General features: G+C 42.7%; 1 protein-coding gene across 4 annotated transcripts in view; it reads left to right on the plus strand.

Moving 5' to 3' along the window:
- Positions 1 to 5,137, plus strand: part of LOC112227001 (enhancer of polycomb homolog 1) — a 55,745-nt gene extending 50,608 nt beyond the window's left edge. For all 4 annotated transcript variants that reach the window (XM_024391768.2, XM_024391767.2, XM_024391770.2 and 1 more), the window contains 4 exons: positions 2,316 to 2,440; positions 2,619 to 2,760; positions 3,118 to 3,490; positions 3,736 to 5,137. In XM_024391768.2, coding sequence (XP_024247536.1) covers positions 2,316 to 2,440; positions 2,619 to 2,760; positions 3,118 to 3,490; positions 3,736 to 3,808 — 713 coding nt within the window. In that variant the 3' untranslated portion in view covers positions 3,809 to 5,137. The remainder of the gene's footprint in view (positions 1 to 2,315; positions 2,441 to 2,618; positions 2,761 to 3,117; positions 3,491 to 3,735) is intronic.
- Positions 5,138 to 19,308: the final 14,171 nt, after the last annotated feature.

Raw genomic sequence — 19,308 nt, forward strand, 5'->3', positions numbered from 1 at the left:
AGCCACTGACTGCCGCCTCCGATACAGCTTTGATTGCCGAACGCTGGCTCTGGCCCTTAATTCCCAGGTCTCTAAGCAGTCTGGTTGTAGATGTTGCCACACAACCTCTGCAGCCCACCTCCACTGGTCGGACTTCTGTGTTCCATCCATGATGCCGTGCTTCGGCAGCTAGATCAGCATAGCGCAGATGTTTTCGCTCATAAGCCTCATCTACTGCGTCCTCCCAGGGTACTGTGAGCTCAATGATGAAGACCTTATTGAGCGAACGGGACCAGAGCACCATGTCAGGTCTTAGGGTGGTGGTTGCGATCTCCGGAGGAAACACAAGTTGCCGGCCAATGTCAGCTAGCATTTTCCAGTCGCGGGCCAAGCACAGCTGGTCTCGCTCTAATGGTGTAGAGCCGCTCTTCGGTGGTTTAGCCCCTTCGCGGACAAAGTTTGTCCGTAAGGAGTGTGATGCTGCTGTGGGTGGTAGGGAGTTGGTGGCAGCTCGCTTGTCCTCCAGGGCGGACGCAAGGTTTTTAAGGACTTGGTTGTGACGCCAAATGTAGCGTCCTTGGGTGAGGCTTGTTTTACACCCTGTGAGAATGTGCCTGAGGTTGGCTGGCATGGAACAGAGGGCACAGTCCGGATCTTCACCATACCATTGGTGAAGATTAACTGTTGTTGGAAGGACGTCGTATGTTGCTCTGATGGAAAATCTCAACCGCCTCGCTTCCATGGCCCACAGATCCTTCCAGCTGATCTTCCTCTTCTCCACACTGTCCCATCGAGTCCACTGTCCCTGTTTGGCAAGAGACTGCCTTGGCCCACCTTGCAGCCTCCTCCTGATGGCGTACTTCCTGCACTACCATCTTCCGCCGCTCGTGTGCAGTGGCCTTACTCCAAGCAGCACGGCTAGTTAGCCCAAGGCCGCCTCTCCCTTGCTGAACATGACCCACAATGTCAGCATGTCTGAGGGCTGCTGTTGCCTCCTGGACTGCTTTTTCTGGCCTCCATTTTCGCCCAGTTGCCAAGGTCGGTGCGTTGTTGCTCACCACTGGGTCTCGAGATTCATTCAGTGTCATCTGGAGCCTGGTTTTTGCACACTTGAATTCTTCTGTTAGACTGGTGAGGGGCAGCTTGAGGACACCATCTCCATAGAGGCCTATGGTGGTAAGGCATCGTGGAACTCCGAGCCACTTCTTTAAGTAGCCTGTGACTCCTCTTTCCATCTTCTCCACTGTTGAGATTGGAACCTCATACAGTGCTAAGGGCCACAACACCCGGGGTAGGAGACCAAACTGCAGACACCAGGCCTTTAACTTTCCAGGTAGCTGGGTGTTGTCGATGGACTGTAGGCTACTACTGATGTCTTTGCACAGCTGTTGCACCTGGTCTTTGTCCTTCAGGCTTGCATCATACCACCTTCCAAGGCTTTTTTACCGGCTGCTCAGACACTGTTGGGATTTGGTCATCTCCGATGAAGAATTTCAGGTCAGAGAGTACTCCCTTCACAATCGAGATGCTGCGTGACTTGGATGGTTTAATCTTCATACGGGCCCAGCTGATGTTCTCCTCGAGTTTTCTGAGCAGTCTCCTGGTGCATGGGACAGTGGTGGTCAATGTGGTAATGTCGTCCATGTAGGCTCTGAGTGGAGGGAGGCGGAAACCAGAGTCGACTCGCTGTCCACCAGCAACCCATTTTGAGGATCTGATGATAACCGCCATTGTGAATGCCAACGGAGAAATGGTACATCCCGCCATTATACCTACATTCGGGCACTGCCATGAGGTGGTGAAGCAGAACTGCAGATCCTGGAAGTACGACTTCACCAGGTTTGTGATGGTGTCCGGTATGTGGAAAAATCTGAAGGCAGACCACAGGAGTTCATGGGGCACAACCAAATGCATTGGCGAGGTCGAGGAAGACTACATGGAGGTCCCTTTTCTCCACCTTGGCCATTTGGTTCTGGTGCCAGATCATGCTGGAATGTTCCAAGCAGCCAGAGAACCCTGATATTCCTAGTATAGGCTGAGTGATAGAACACCTATTTCCATGTTATGGGATGCATTCCCCATTGTTTTTTGGTGGTAGGTCTACATTATGATCATCTACAGTAGCCTACTTGACCAATGTCTGAAACTAACTTAAAGCGGGTTCAACCTCTGTGTTCACAGTAAACGCACGCTGGAAGTTGCACAGAATTTTCACAACATTCAAGTTTGTGCTCAGCAGACCTGAAATTTGCACAGTGACAAAAAGATTGGACGGAAAATTGGTTCCACCCCATATTGAAGTGACCGGTTCTCTTTTCTCTCTCCGTTTCCTGCAGCTTTCACCGCCCAACAATACCAGCAGCATCAGGAGCAGCTGGCCTTGATGCAGAAACAGCAGCTTGAGCAGATCCAACAGCAGCAACAAGCCAACAGCACCTCCTCCACTGCCAACAGCACACAGGTTAGCCTGCTCTCTGACCTGGGCTGTTCAGTATTCGATTACTGATCTAGGAGGGACCTGATCCTAGATCTGCACTCCTACTCTTGAGATGCATGTTACATATAGCTCCATTCTCTGTCCATCTCAGGTTGTCTCTTCAGTTTTGTGTTAATAAGTTCTTGTTGTCCTCCTCTTCCAGGTTTTGGTCTCCAAGATGTTAGATTCTGCCAGTGCCCAGTTTGCTGCAACTGCCCTGGTGACCACAGACCAGCTGCTGGCCTTGAAGACTAAGGATGAGGAAGGGCTGGGGTGTGGGGTCAACGGGGTCCTTTCACCCTCAGGTAACATTGACTGCACCAAAGCGTTTGTATTAAAAGAGCTTGAAAGAAAAGAGAAACTCGCACATTGCTTTTGTAGGTATTACTTTGAAACTGACCAATGCCATAAGGCCGGTATGTAGCCAATGTCAATCTGGTAAGGTTAGTGTGGAAGTTTCTTTTTCTTTCAACATATCATCAAATAATTCCCACTCACCTGCAACAAGTAATCTCAGACGTGCAAGTGCTTTTCCAATTAAACGCAGAGCTTTCACAGAAGCAAACAAAAGGTTGGAACTGATCAAATGGGATACTGCTTGTATAGCTTCAGCGAGAACCATGCAGACTTAATGATTTGTGTTCTGTTCTCCCTTCCAACAGGTGTCTACAAGGGCTTGAACCTCACTAGCACTGCATCTCTGTCGCCTGCTGCCCCCACCTCCACCCCTAGCCCTCTGACCACCACTACCCCCTCCTCCCCCTTCCTCTTGCCCAGCACTTTCAACAACGGCACCCCCCACACCAATGCTGCCAAGTCCACCGCCACTCAGGTCCTGATGGGGAACAACAACAACCTCCGTCTGAGCATGTCCTCACTCGGGGGTCCTGCTGGGGGGGCCCTCACCAAGCGCCACATACCCCGGACACTAAGCCACGCCCATGTCGCTGTGTCGTCATCTGCCTTAAAGCTGGCCGCTAACTGTCAAATGCCCAAGGTCTCCACAAACACCCCGTCAATGGACATTGTGCCAAGGTGAGAGGGGGGGAGGGAATGGATGTGTGTGCCTGTCACAAATGGCACCCTAATCCCTTAGTGCACTATTGACCAGGGCTCTGATAGAGCTGTAGTATACTACAGAGGGAATAGAGTCAATTTGGGACACAGTGTAGAGAAATGGACCATTACTCAGTGTTCCATTTGAGTCAATAATGAATGTAGATACTGTTGAGCAGTCTTTGATTTTGATTTGTTCATATTTTCTATCCACCTGCATCCAGGGAAAATCAGGATCAAGACAAGCCAGCACTAAACAGCATATCGGACAACACAGTGGCCATGGAGGTCACGTAGCCTCCGAACACAGGCAGGACTAAGGGCTCAGCCGGGAACTCATTTAGGTGCTATGCATCGTAGAGTTGTGAATGCAAGGAAGGGGCAGTGGTATGCGCACACACAGCATGCAACACTGTCTCCATGGCAACTGTTGGGACTTAATTGCAATGCTTGTCTTTTTCTCTTCTTTTTTTACTGTTAAGAAATATCAACGTCTGTAAATTATGAATATGGCAATTGTATGTACAGTAGTGCATATTTGTAATACCCTACCACCCTTGTATATAACATTACTTGAATACAGAAATTGTTCATTTGTGATGTTTTGCACTTGGGATTAAACATTTTCAAAAGACAAACTGCAAGTGGTGTGAGGAGTTGTACAACAGTGTCGTCACGTCAGTGCATGGTGTGGAACCTGCTGTTATCTATTTATTGTGCAGTGTTTAGGGGGGAAAAAATTCAGTTTGTTTTTGTTTTAATTGTTATTTTTTTGTAAACTCTTCCCTCATTGCTTCCCGTGCTGTAGTCAATGTGTTTAGGTAGCTATGAACTTCTCTGTATTTTGTGTATTGTGAACATAACCAGGCGGTCCTCTCACAGATTCCTGGTTGTTGGTTCATTGTATCATGGAAACAAATGGTGACATGCATTCATACAGAGTTGGTGGCTGTGGATTTAACGCATCAGTTTGTCAGTCGGTGGGTAATCGGTTGCTTAAGAACTTCCATTTTTAATTGTTTTTGAGACGAGTAACAAAATGAGGATGAAGTTTCTTCTCAGAAGTCACTGCTGTGACTTATCTAAGCACTAGTTTATTTGGGTTAATGCTGCTTTTATGATTTAGCTCTGGTTTGTCGGATTACCTGTGTTTTAAGATGCCTTCCCCAATTATTTTGTGAATTTTTTTATATTTTTGTAACCCCCCCCCTTCTGTTTTTTTGATTGTATGCTCCTTAATGAAACTTCATTATTTTGTTACTTGTTGATGAAATATAAGGGAGACTAATGCAGTAACTGTTTGACCACATGTATCATTCCAGTTTATACATAACAAGGAAAAATGTATAAAAATAAATTTGTTTGCTTTTAGAATAATTCTCCCGAAGGCTGCCAGGCCAAGGTAAACAACACGTATCGGGTGCCTTCCTCTTGGAAATACAAGCTCTCTTCTGTGAAGAGTACGGTACTTAGCAAGGCTACTGGTTAGTTTTTGTACCACAATCTGAATGCCCATTCCAATGGCATCATAATCGATCCATGAGGTTTTTTCTTTGAGACCCTCTAAATGAACGAGAAAATCCTCCTGAATTCTCACAAATAAAACCCAGGGCATTGTTTGGACCAGCATGTCTTGTTTTTTGTCTCAAATTCACATTGTCCCATGTGTTCATGGTAGGGTGAAGTTACCCTAGACACTGATCTTGGTTTAGTTTTGCATTTCGCCCACTAATGGTTAAGGTTAGGATTGGGGGAGAGGAAGCTGATGCTAGATCTGTACCTAGGGGAACCCTCACTCCAGATCCTAGGAGATGCAGGGTTGTATTCATTTTGCAACCGAAAACAATGTCTCATTGGACAAGTTCTGGTGTTTTGGTCGGTTTTCTTCTGTTTGCTATTCAAGTGCGACCCTGAGCTTAGTGGTGATGGTTAATGTAAACTACAGTTTAATAGAGATTTGTTGGAACTGGTGATGACATACCAAATGGCAACCCTATCTAGTAAACAATGTCTTACCAGGCCTCGAGCCGACTAGGTGAAAAAAATTGTGCCCTCAAGGCACCTAACCCTAATTGCTCCCGTAAGTCACTGGGTAAGAGCATCTGCTAAATGACTAAAACCATTTTTTCCCAAACTTGATCCTGGGGACCCAAAGGGCTGCACGTTTTGTTTCTTCCCCTAGGACTACACAACTGATTCAAATCAAAGCTTGAGATCATGAATTGAATCATGTGTAGTGTTATGGCAAAGAAACGAGAAGTGCAGCCCTTGGGGTCCCCAGGACAGAGTTTGGGAAACGCTGGATTAAAATGTAATGGGTCTGGTCAGAAGTGGTGCAGTGTCTAAAACATTAGGAACATCTTCCTAATATGGAGTTGCACCCCCTTTTGCTCTCAGAACAGCTTCGATTTGTCGGGCATGGACTCTACAAGGTGTCAAACGTTCCACAGGGATGATGGCCCATGTTGACGCCAATGCTTCCCACAGTTGTGTCAAGTGGGCTGGATGTTCATTGGGTGGTGGACTTTATTTAATATGAAGCGAGGGCCAGCCAACGAAAGCATACAGGTCGCAGTGGTGGGTAGTATATGGGGCTTTGGTGACAAAACGGATGGCACTGTGATAGACTGCAACAAATTTGCTGAGCAGAGTGTTGGAGGCTATTTTGTAAATTACATAGCCGAAGTCAAGGATCGGTAGGATGGTCAGTTTTACGAAGGTATGTTTGGCAGCATGAGTGAAGGAGGCTTTGTTGCGATATAGGAAGCCAATTCTAGATTTAATTTTGGATTGGAGATGCTTAATGTGAGTGTGGAAGGAGAGTTTTATAGTCTAACCAGACACCTAGGTGTTTGTAGTTGTCCACATATTCTATGTCAGAACTGTCCAGAGTAGTGATGCTAGTCGGGCGGGAGGGTGCGGGCAGCAATCGGTTGAAGAGCAAGCACTTAGTTTTACTTGTATTTAAAAGCAGTTGGAGGTCTCAGAAGGGAGTGTTGTATGGCATTGAAGCTTGTTTGGTGTTTTGTTAGCACAGTGTCCAAAGAAGGGCCCGATTTATACAGAATGGTGTCGTTTGCGTAGAGGTGGATCAGAGAATCACCAGCAGCAAGAGCGACATCATTGATATATACAGAGAAAAGAGTAGTTGAAGCACGTTTCGCAGCGATTATAGCCCCGAGTCTTATGACGCTTCAAGCTTGGCATACCTGTATTTGGGGAGATCTTCTCAAACTATGCCAGGTTGGATGGGGAGCGCCGCAGCACAGCTATTTTCAAGTCTCTACAGAGATGTTCAAGTCTGGGCTCTTGCTGGGCCACTCAAGGACATTCAGAGGCTTGTCCTGAAGCCACTCCTGCGTTGTCTTGGCTGTGTGCTTAGGGTCATTGTCCTGTAGGAAGGTGAACCTTCGCCCCAGTCAGGTCTTGAGCGCTCTGGAGCAGGTTTTCATCAAGGATCTCTCTCTACTTTGCTCCGTTCATCTTTGCCTCGATCCTAACTAGTCACCCAGTCCCTGCCACTGAAAAACATCTGCTGCGACCACCATGCTTCACCGTAGGGATCCTATTGGCCAGGTGCCTCGTTTCCTCCAGACGTGCCGCTTGGCATTCAGGCCAAGGAGTTCCATTTTGGTTTCATCAAACGAGAGAATCTTGTTTCTCATGGTCTGAGAAGCCTTTAAGTGCCGTTTTGGCAAACTCCAAGCGGGCTGTCATGCCTTTTAATGAAGAGTGTCTTCTTTCTGGCCACTCTACCATAAAGGCCTGATTGGTGGAGTGCTGCAGAGATGGGTGTCCTTCTGGAAGGATCTCCCATCTCCACAGAGGAACTCTGGAGCTCTGTCAGAGAGACCATCGGGTTCTTGGTCACTTCCCTGACCAGGGGCCTTCTCCCATGATTGTGCAGATTGGCCTGGTGGCCAGCTCTAGGAAGAGTCTTGGTGGTTCCAAACTGATTCAATTTATGAATGATGGAGGCCACTGTGTTCTTGGGGACCTTCAATGCTGCAGAATGTTTTTGGTACCCATCCCCAGATATGTGCATCGACACAATCCTGTCTCTGAGCTCTATGGACAATTCCTTTGACCTCAATGGCTTGGTTTTTGCTCTGGTGGACTCCTATCAAGTTGTAAAAACATCAAGGATGATCAATGGAAAAAGGATGCACCTGAGGTAAATTGAGTCTCATAGCAAAGGGTCTGAATACTTACATAAATAAGTATTTACATTTTTTATCAATTTGCTAAAATGCCTACAAAACTGTTTTTGCTTTGTCATTACGCGGTAATGTGTGTAGATTGATGAGGGAAAAATGTATTCAATCCATTTTAGAATAAGGCTGTAACAAAGTGAAGGGGTCTGAATACTTTCTGAATATACTGTACCACATGTGCACACTACATAAACACATGCACACAAAACAAAGCCTGTGAGCTGAGGTAACAGACACTTATGGTCTCCTAGAGGTCTTCACAGATCCATCTACACCCGAATACCCAAGACTCTATCCAGGATTTGAGATGGTCCGCATCCAGAATTCTAAATAATGTCATGGGTCTGGGTCAGACCTGATTGTCTCAGGTATGTCATTTTAACTGACTTGTCCAGAAGGACCGGTACAAATCCAAACCAGACTGCTGTTATGCGCACGCACACACACACACGTCAGAAGTTTACATATCAAATTTCAATCAAATTTATTTATAAAGCCCTTCTTACATCAGCTGGTGTCACATTGTGCTGTACAGAAACCCAGCCACGTTTCATCTTCAATGCCCTTGCTGATGGAAGGAGGCTTTCACTCAAAATCTCACGATACATGGCCCCATTCATTCTTTCCTTTACACGGATCAGTCGTCCTGGTCCCTTTGCAGAAAAACAGCCCCAAAGCATGATGTTTCCACCCCCATGCTTCACAGTAGGTATGGTGTTCTTAGGATGCAACTCAGCATTCTTTGTCCTCCAAACACGACGAGTTGAGTTTTTACCAAAAAGTTATATTTTGGTTTAATCTGACCATATGACATTCTCCCAATCTTCTTCTGGATCATCCAAATGCTCTCTAGCAAACTTGCTTGTTTGTAGGTGACCAAATACTTATTTTCCACCATAATTTGCAAATATATTCATTAAAAATCCTACAATGTGATTTTCTGGATTTTTTTTCTCATTTTGTCTGTCATAGTTGAAGTGTACCTATGATGAAAATTACAGGCCTCTCTCATCTTTTTAAGTGGGAGAACTTGCACAATTGGTGGCTGACTAAATACTTTTTTGCCCCACTGTACCTACCACTCCTGCAGTCTCGAGAAAGTTGAAAACAGCAGGTCTGGGACTGGTAGAACGTCCGGTGAACAGGTCAGGGTTCCATAGCCGCAGGCAGAACAGTTGAAACATACACCTTAGCCAAATACATTTAAACTCAGTTTTTCACAATTCCTGACATTTAATCCAAGTAAGTACTCCCTGTCTTAGGTCAGTTAGGTTCACCACTTTATTTTAAGAAAGTGCAATGTCAGAATATTAGTAGAGAGGATTTATTTCAGCTTTTATTTCTTTCATCACATTCCCAGTGGGTCAGAAGTTTACATACACTCAACTAGTATTTGGTAGCATTGCCTTTAAATTGTTTAATTTGGGTCCAACGTTTCGGGTAGCCTTCCACAAGCTTCCCACAATAAGTTGGGTGAATGTTGGCCCTTCCTTCTGACAGAGCTGGTGTAACTGAGTCAGGTTTGTAGGCCTCCTTGCTCACACATGCTTTTTTCAGTTCTGCCCACAAATTTGCGACAGGATTGAGGTCAGGGCTTTGTGATGGCCACTCCAATACCTTGACTTTGTTGTCCTTAAGCCATTTTTCCACAACTTTGGAAGTATGCTTGGGGTCATTGTCCATTCGGAAGACCCATTTGTGACCAAGCTTCAACTTCCTGACTGATGTCTTGAGATGTGGCTTCAATATATCCACATCATTTTCCTCATTTTGCCATCTATTTTGTGAAGTGCACCAGTCCCTACTGCAGCAAAGCACCCCCACAACATGATGCTGCCACCCCCGTGCTTCACGGTTGGGATGGTGTTCTTCGGCTTGCAAGCCTCCCCCTTTCCCCGCAACATAACGATGGTAATTATGACAAACAGTTCTATTTTTGTTTCATTTCCCCAAAAAGTACGATCTTCGTCCCCATATGCAGTTGCAAACCGTAGTCTGGCTTTTTAATGGCGGTTTTGGAGCAGTGGCTTCTTCCTTGCTGAGCGGCCTATCAGGTTATGTCGATATAGGACTCGTTTTACTGTGAATATGGATACTTTTGTACCTGTTTCCTCCAGCATCTTCACAAGGTCCTTTGCTGTTGTTCTGGGATTGGTTTGCACTTTTCGAACTATAGCACATTCATCTCTAGGAGACAGAACGCATCTCCTTCCTGAGCAGTATGACGGCTGCGTGGTCTCATGGTGTTTATACTTGCGTACTATTGTTTGTACAGATGAACGTGGTACCTTCAGGCGTTGGAAATTACTCCAAGGATGAACCAGACTTGTGGAGGTCTACAATTTTTTTTCGGAAGTCTTGGCTGATTTCTTTTGATTTTTCCATGATGTCAAGCAGAGGCACTGAGTTTGAAGGTAAGCCGTGAAATACATCCACAGGTACACCTCCAATTGACTCATATGATGTCAATTAGCCTATCAGAAGCTTCTACAGCCATGACATAATTTTCTGGAATTTTCCAAGATGTTTAAAGGCACAGTCAACTTAGTGTATTGTAACGACCCTGGGTTTATAAGCGCGGAAAACGACTGCCGCACGAGCATTCTTTTGCGGCACAGTCGATAGCGCACCGGACCTCGGGCTAGAAGGTCGAGGGTTCGAGACCTGCTCCCTGCTGTTTCATTACAGTATGTAAACATCTGACCCACTGGAATTGTGATACAGTGAATTATAAGTGAAATAATCTGTCTGTAAACAATTGTTGGGAAAATGACTTGTGTCATGCACAAAGTAGATGCCCTAACTATAGTTGTTAACCTCTCTAGGGTAGGTGAGACGCTAATGTCCCACCAGGTCAACATCCGGTGACACTGCAGAGTGCTAACATTCTAAATACACCATTTGTTCTAGTAAACATTCTTGTATGAATGTTACATCATTTAAAAGATGAACGTCTTATTAATCCAGCCTCTGTGTCAGATTTCAAAAAGGCTTTACTGAGAAAGCAAACCATACGATTTTCTGAGGACAGCTCCCCGCACACACAAGTATTACTAGCATTTTCCAACCAAGCATTAGCGTCACGGAAGTCAGAAATAACAATAAAATAAATTGCTTACCTTTGAAGATCTTCCTCTGGTGGCAATGCCAAGTGTCCTAACTACACAGTGAATGTTCGTTTTGTTTGATAACATCCATTTTTATAGCCTAACACAAAACATTTGTAAACCGCTTGCGTCGTGATTTCCGTCTCATTCAACTTTGGACGAAGCATTCGTGGTAATTACACACACTAAACAAACGTTTATCCAGTCATGGTTAGTTTCATTGCAATCCTCTGGTTGTTACTAACACAACCATACGTGATGGTTCTTTTCCCAGGACGTATTGACCGAAACAAACCGATTTGAAGACGCCAATCAATGACCTCATTGCGCACCAATGGTAGGACCGGTCTATAGTTGATTGACTGTATTTTCGCCCAATGACCACTGATCATCTTGAAATCTAGCTTGGAAGATAGCCAATGAGCTGAGGTAAACGGCAATATGTAACGGTTATACGTTCGAAGACCAGCCTTTGTCGTAAACTCTGGCGTAAAAGAGGCTCATTCGCCATTGCAAATTCTACTTGACAGAGTCACAAGTGTTAGGGACAGCAGTACATGGTCAATACCATTTTCAGCACGTTTATGTATTTAAATTATGGCGAATAAATCAGGAAAAGCTAAAACAAAGTCTAGGTATACAGATTTAACCCAAATTATAGAGAAAGCGAGAGAGTAAATAGTTACCCTTGTTATTTATTTATTTATTGTGTGTTAAATGCTATATGTTTTTTATATAGTTATTTCCTTCAAAATGTACCACTGTACCAATTTGGCCACATTTGGTTACAATTGTGTGGGACACCTGGGTGACTTCATGCTCAATGTCATGTACCTCGCTCATCTTTGAAGTTATGTCTAAAACTTTGCTCCGCTATTGATGCCATCTTATTTTCTTCATTAAAATGATCCCCAGCATCCTATCTGTATGTTTGGCTGTTCTTGGTCATTTGAAAGATGACAATAAAAAACAGAAAACGTATGTTTATTTCCTTGTATTTTCTTCTACCAGATCTATTGTGTTATATTCTCCTACATTCAATTCACATTTCCACAAAATTGAGTGTTTCCTTTCAAATGATACCAAGAACATGCATATCCTTGCTTCTGGGCCTGAGCTACAGGCAGTTAGACTAGGGTATGTCTTTAGGCGGAAATTGAGAAGGGGGGGTACCCCAAAGAAGTTAACAAAAATGTGTGGCGTGGTTGAAAAACGAGTTTTAATGACTCCAACCTAAGTGCATGTAAACTTCTGACTTCAACTGTATAGAGAGAAATGTTATTTATGCTGCTGCTCATGCGTTTCACGAGTGGGGCAAGTAGCTTGTCATCAAACCGGCAACAGGCTCAGTGTGTGGCAAAAGTTAGGAGATATCTAATCAATGGAATATGGAATTAAAATGATTGAATTACAAGTATACGTTACAATGACCAAGAGTCAACAGGTAGGCTGCCAGTTAGCTAATATTTTGAAAGGAGTTTCTGTGTAGGTGGAGAAAGCACATGCCTCGATTAGCCTAGCTAGCTTCTCCTGGTTTTATGCAGTCGAGACAGGTACTAGTAATCATATTGATGATAAATAACCTAGCTATGGCAGCCATAGAGCACCACTGTATGAGTCATATTATCCATAAAACCTAACGGTCAAACAGGGAAATAGTTCCAATAGTTTTTCCACCATACATTTTTTACATAGGGGATTTTAGAAACAATTTAAGGGCCGTTTCCTGTCAGCTTAACCTGGCGTGACGTTTTGATAAGTGTACATCTCTCTAGGACAAGATTACTATTATCAATATACAGTGGGGCAAAAAAGTATTTAGTCAGCCACCAATTGTGCAAGTTCTCCCACTTAAAAAGATGAGAGAGGCCTGTAATTTTCATCATAGGTACACTTCAACTATGACAGACAAAATGAGAATTTTTTTCTCCAGAAAATCACATTGTAGGATTTTCAATTAATTTATTTGCAAATTATGGTGGAAAATAAGTATTTGGTCAATAACAAAAGTTTCTCAATACTTTGTTATATAACCTTTGTTGGCAATGACAGAGGTCAAACGTTTTCTGTAAGTCTTCACAAGGTTCACACACTGTTGCTGGTATTTTGGCCCATTCCTCCCTGCAGATCTCCTCTAGAGCAGTGATGTTTTGGGGCTGTTGCTGGGCAACATGGACTTTCAACTCCCTCCAAAGATTTTCTATGGGGTTGAGATCTGGAGACTGGCTAGGCCACTCCAGGACCTTGAAATGCTTCTTACGAAGCCACTCCCGGGCGGTGTGTTTGGGATCATTGTCATGCTGAAAGACCCAGCCACGTTTCATCTTCAATGCCCTTGCTGATGGAAGGAGGTTTTCACTCAAAATCTCGCAATACATGGCCCCATTCATTCTTTCCTTTACACGGATCAGTCGTCCTGGTCCCTTTGCAGAAAAACAGCTCCAAAGCATGATGTTTCCACCCCCATGCTTCACAGTAGGTATGGTGTTCTTTGAATGCAACTCAGCATACTTTGTCCTCCAAACACGACGAGTTGAGTTTTTACCAAAAAGCTCTATTTTGGTTTCATCTGACCATATGACATTTTCCCAATCTTCTTCTGGATCATCCAAATGCTCTCTAGCAAACTTCAGACGGGCCTGGACATGTACTGGCTTAAGCAGGGGGACACGTCTGGCACTGCAGGATTTGAGTCCCTGGTGGCATAGTGCGTTACTGATGGTAGTCTTTGTTACTTTGGTCCCAGCTCTCTGCAGGTCATTCACTAGGTCCCCCCGTGTGGTTCTGGGATTTTTGCTCACCGTTCTTGTGATCATTTAGACCCCACGGGTGAGATCTTGCGTGGAGCCCCAGATCGAGGGAGATTATCAGTGGTCTTGTATGTCTTCCATTTCCTAATAATTGTTCCCACAGTTGATTTCTTCAAACCAAGCTGCTTACCTATTGCACTGAATAGTCTTCCCAGCCTTACATATTGCACTGAATAGTCTTCCCAGCCTGGTGCAGGTCTACAATTTTGTTTCTGGTGTCCTTTGACAGCTCTTTGGTCTTGGCCATAGTGGAGTTTGGAGTGTGACTGTTTGAGGTTGTGGACAGGTGTCTTTTATACTGATAACAAGTTCAAACAGGTGCCATTAATACAGGTAACGAGTGGAGGACAGAGGAGCTTCTTAAAGAAGAAGTTACAGGTCTGTGAGAGCCAGAAATCTTGCTTATTTGTAGGTGACCAAATACTTATTTTCCACCATAATTTGCAAATAAATTCATTAAAAATCCTACTTTTTTTTTCTCATTTTGTCTGTCATAGTTGAAGTGTACCTATGATGAAAATTACAGGCCTCATCTTTTTAAGTGGGAGAACTTGCACAATTGGTGGCTGACTAAATACTTTTTTGCCCCACTGTATTTGCCTGTATTTACCCCCGAAAATGAAACGCTAATTAGCTACTAATGTGGCTATCATAAAGAACTACAACATGTCATGGATCTGGAAGAAACCGATAAGAACCTGTGGATTAACTGTTGGCTACATTTCTTTAAAATTCTGTGAACTGTCTTGTGCAAGTTTTTAAATTGACACAAACCTGTTGCTGTCAGCTACAGATGACGTGCAGGGATTTGTAGTGTTGCATGATGTCTACTTTGATGCTAATGTGCATCTTCGATTCAGAGTAAATAGAGCCAAATATATTGACAAAAGTCACCGTGTCCGAGAGAGATTTACATGATTATCAAAACGGCACACCAGGGTAGCCTACACGAAACACAGACCTTATTTGAAATGTTTCCATAAAATCCCCTTGGACCGCTAGGTTTTGAGACACCTCTACTGCATCCAACAAGTATGCTTCATTTTTGAAGAACCACGTAATTGACAGCATCAATTTAGGTTTGAAGTATCAAGGTGTCTCTTTCGGGTTTGAAGCATTTGCTTTTTCAACTGTATTTATTATTTTGGATTTGTGTGCAAACTGTTTTTACCAAGTAACATAAGGAGACACAAAATGTTACGTAGTTACACTGCATTTCTGAGATCGCTATATATATATATATATATATATATATATATATATATATTATATTTAAAATAAAAATCTTGTGACACAGCTAGATCCAGAATTCTTACATGGTTCAAGTTCAATGTCTAATGTAACTGATTAATGCTTAATATGACATAATAACAATTTACACTGCCATAAATGCAAGAACAGAAAAGTAAATGTTTTATGTCATACGATTTTGGACAAATCCGTCAAGACACCGACCATGATAAAGGGTTAAATCAACTTGTGAATTTTATTGAATATAACTATGACCCTGCTTATAACTTAATGAAATGACAAAAAAAATGGCAGATTATCAATGATTTAACAGCTGTAACAAGATATCCGGTGTAGGAATTCCTCCCCGGTACCCTAGTTTATATATATTTTAAAAACACACTTCCTCCTGGGCTTCGTTGCCATAGAAACACTAGCTTCAAGACACAATTCTACTCAAGCTGGTCATAGCTAATAGGGATCCAGCTTGTCAAATTTACATCAAAAGTTGATTTTTTTTTTTTTTGCATTTTAGCTAACCCTTTTCTTAACCTTAACCTAATTCTCCTAACCGGCTACATTAATTCTCCTAATCTTAGAACCGTTGTGAGGGTCACTGTCTGTGATGTATGTATAACACCTGTACATTCCATGTACAGAATCATTCAAAAAGACACCCACAAGAATCTATATAATCCCCATAACTATGAATGAAACGGAACACATACAAATATGATCATTTTTATACCAATCACAAACTTGTATTTTCTTGACAAGGCCAAATTACAAATAAATAAGGAACGAGACACTTGTGAAAAGGCCAGTAACCCACACAAAAGGAGAATGATAAAGACCCCAAAAACTGGTCAACAACAGAGGTATTACACCTGTACAACTGGTATATTTTCAAAAGCTTTGATCATATTAACCCTTCCCCTCCCAACATATTTACAGTACGAGAAACAATAGGAGTGGTCAAATTCATCTGTACACCACACTGATGTACTGAAGGATGCCAAAGTAGTTTGTGGATGACGTCACTACTAGGACACATTATGTATATACACGTGTATCCTCAGAGACAAACACTCGGACAAAGCACTTTGTATATTCCTATGAACCATGTAGAAATCTTCTGACCCGTGTAACAAGACAACCCACCAATTGTAGGCTGGTATGGGATAACAGAGCAGCGGACTGGATCGACTGGTTGGGAGTTGAATACAATGAACCAATGAAATGTCCAGAGAAGGAAATATCAGGAAATGTAAGAAGGGAACTAGCCTGCATCTGGGTTCCCCATTCGTAAACAGTAGCAGTATTTTAGACTCAAAACATGGGAGTGTTTGAATGCTGATATATTCCAAGCAATATCAAACCTCTGAGAAGGGGACTTTCTTTGACTTTGTTCATACTATCAGTGGATTTGTGAGTGTACCAGAGCTGTGTTCACAGATAACGAGTATAAATCATTCAAATTCACCAGACTAAACTGTCTTTGGACTTCACAATATTATTTGCCCAGAATTGTTGACAAATCAAGTGATGAAATGTTTAATTGGGACAGCTGAAGACTCCAGTTGAGATAACCACTAGTGTTATTGACCCTTGTTAAAAATATATATATTTTTAAATCACCTACAATCCCAAATACAAGAAATGTAAGTCAATACATTTCAAAATGTACAGCCGTTGACAAAATATTGAATACCCAAGTTGTTCCTCTTCTAGACTGTACATTGCACAAATCAAACACAGTAATTCATTTGCAGACAACAGATACAATATGGCAGCCTATACATATGACCCAAAGATATTTATGATGTTTTTGATCTTCCTGAAATTAAATCCATAGAAAGGTCCTTTTGGGGAAGGATGTCTGACATACCTTTGAAGTGCGTATCCAAAATAACTTGACAAATACCTAATCAAAGTTGGGAAATGTTGGCCTTATCGATAAAACTAATGTAAATACATTCACATGGAATCATGTGACCCAAATCACTGTTCACCTGCAGTACCTTTTTCTTCATCATTAGCTAAAAGTTGTATCCAATTAGTGACAGATTTATGCAAATATTCTCAAATCTGCATAAAAAGATGTACAGTTTCCCACCAGTGTTTCCATCAAATTGACTTGTTGTAGACAAAAGGCTGTGCGTGATGACATAGTGTACATAAAAAATATTTTTAAATCCATCGCATTTTATACTGTACTGATGGTTTTGTCACAATAAATGTTGCATTATATGGAGAATGTGCACACTGGGCTTGGCACTTGCGCTCTAAACAACAGCTTGCAGAGATAAAGTGCGGGTATAGCCTACACATGAGATTATTAGGGACAAAAGAGTGAGGTTATTTTTATTTGTCGAATGGCAGCCAGTCATCGATAATCAAGTCACAAGAATAAGATGCTCAATATTTATTGGAAAAGAGCATCAAGCTCATCACTGTGCACTTTCACCACCCTGTGAAGTTCATCATAACTTATTTCATCTGTAGCCTAATAAACTGCATGCTTTTCCAAGTCGTAGTGGGAGGACCACACAACATTCCATTGCACGACTCCAAGTTTACTTAGACATGGTTATTATATCAATATTTGCGCATAAAGGCGTTTCCACCGCCATAATTAGTTTGACACAAAAAGTTCCCACGCAAGGCATATTTAGTTGTGTCAACATTTGCAAATTTCCTGTTTCCATCAGGCTTGTCGTGACATTTTTTATCTGACCTACTTTACTCGCATAAGAAGCTCGGATGGAAACCTGATTAGTGTCTCTTTTCTTTTACATTCACAACAGTTAAGGCCAAAATATTAGTCTTCACTAGAGTTCCCAATATAATTGGGTATCGTCATCAGCACAGTACTTTCACAATCCAGAAAAATGGGTATTTAGTCATAATAGTGCCAACAAATTTGATTACATTTAAAATGATTGAATTCAGATTACATTTCTGTTCGCACTAATATCACTCCATAGAGACTACGCTACTACTTGTATAACAATGTTTACTGTCTGCCCTTCTGTCTGTCTGGAAAGAGACAGGCCCGCACCCATACATTCATACACTGTGGAAGGGCTCTCTCTCTCTGCATTTTTCCATTACATCATTTAGTTTTAGAATGTGTTTCGTATAAGTATTGCACATTTAATCTGTATTTCATCAATCATAGTAACAGAGCTGTAACATAGAAATAGGAGAATGTATTACTGTAATATCAGAAGGGTCCAATGGAGTAGACAGTGCCAGTGTATGACACACAGTCTTCCAAACAACTACAGATCTGGACTACAATTCATTGGTTCTCTTGGAGACATGCTTGAGTTACATTGGACATCATTTTCAGGAGTAACATGGCAGGTTTGAGCCAGTTCTACATGGTTTTGTGGTTTACGGAGCCAGATAGTTCATGTGATATGGTTTATGGAGCTACAGACCTGGTTGAGCAGCATACGGTGTAGGTAGGTACCATTGTTTTACTGGAGAAAACATTGAAAGGTAACAGACTGACACAGATCATGTGAGTGGGCATCCAGTGGGCTTCAGAAAAATGGGGAACTTGGAACAAGCTCAGGGCAGTAAGTACACACACACACACACACACACACACACACAGAAACAAACCCAAACATCAGCACACACACAAACCACACACACCCCTAGCTGTACGTTTGGACATTATTATGTACACACTACTGTTCAAAAGTTTGGGGTCACTTAGAAGGCCAGCATCCCGGAGTCGCCTCTTCACTGTTGACGTTGAGACTGGTGTTTTGCGGGTACTATTTAATGAAGCTGCCAGTTGAGGACTTGTGAGGCGTCTGTTTCTCAAACTAGACTTTCTAATGTACTTGCCGTCTTGCTCAGTTGTGCACCGGGGCCTCCCACTCCTCTTTCTATTCTGGTTAGGGCCAGTTTGCACTGTTCTGTGACGGGAGTAGTACACCGCGTTGTACGAGATCTTCAGTTTCTTGGCAATTTCTCAGAACAAGAATAGACTGACGAGTTTCAGAAGAAAGTTCTTTGTCTCTGGCTATTTTGAGCCTGTAATCAAACCCACAAATGCTGAGGCTCCAGATACTCAAGTCTAAAGAAGGCCAGTTTTATTACTTCTTTAAATCAGAACAAAAGTTTTCAGCTGTGCTAACGTAATTGCAAAAGGGTTTTCTAATGATCAATTAGCCTTTTAAAATGATAAACTTGGATTAGCTAACACAACGTGCCGCTAGAACACAGGAGTGATGGTTGCTGATAATGGGCCTCTGTACGCCTATGTAGATTTTCCATTTTAAAAAATCTGCCGTTTCCAGCTACAATAGTCATTTACAACATTAACAATGACTACACTGGAAAATGATGTGGATATATTGAAGCAACATCAAGACATCAGTCAGGAAGTTAAAGCTTGGTCACAAATGGGTCTTCCA

This window comes from Oncorhynchus tshawytscha, linkage group LG28, assembly GCF_018296145.1.
Source record: "Oncorhynchus tshawytscha isolate Ot180627B linkage group LG28, Otsh_v2.0, whole genome shotgun sequence".
NCBI classification, from domain to species: Eukaryota; Metazoa; Chordata; class Actinopteri; order Salmoniformes; family Salmonidae; genus Oncorhynchus; species Oncorhynchus tshawytscha.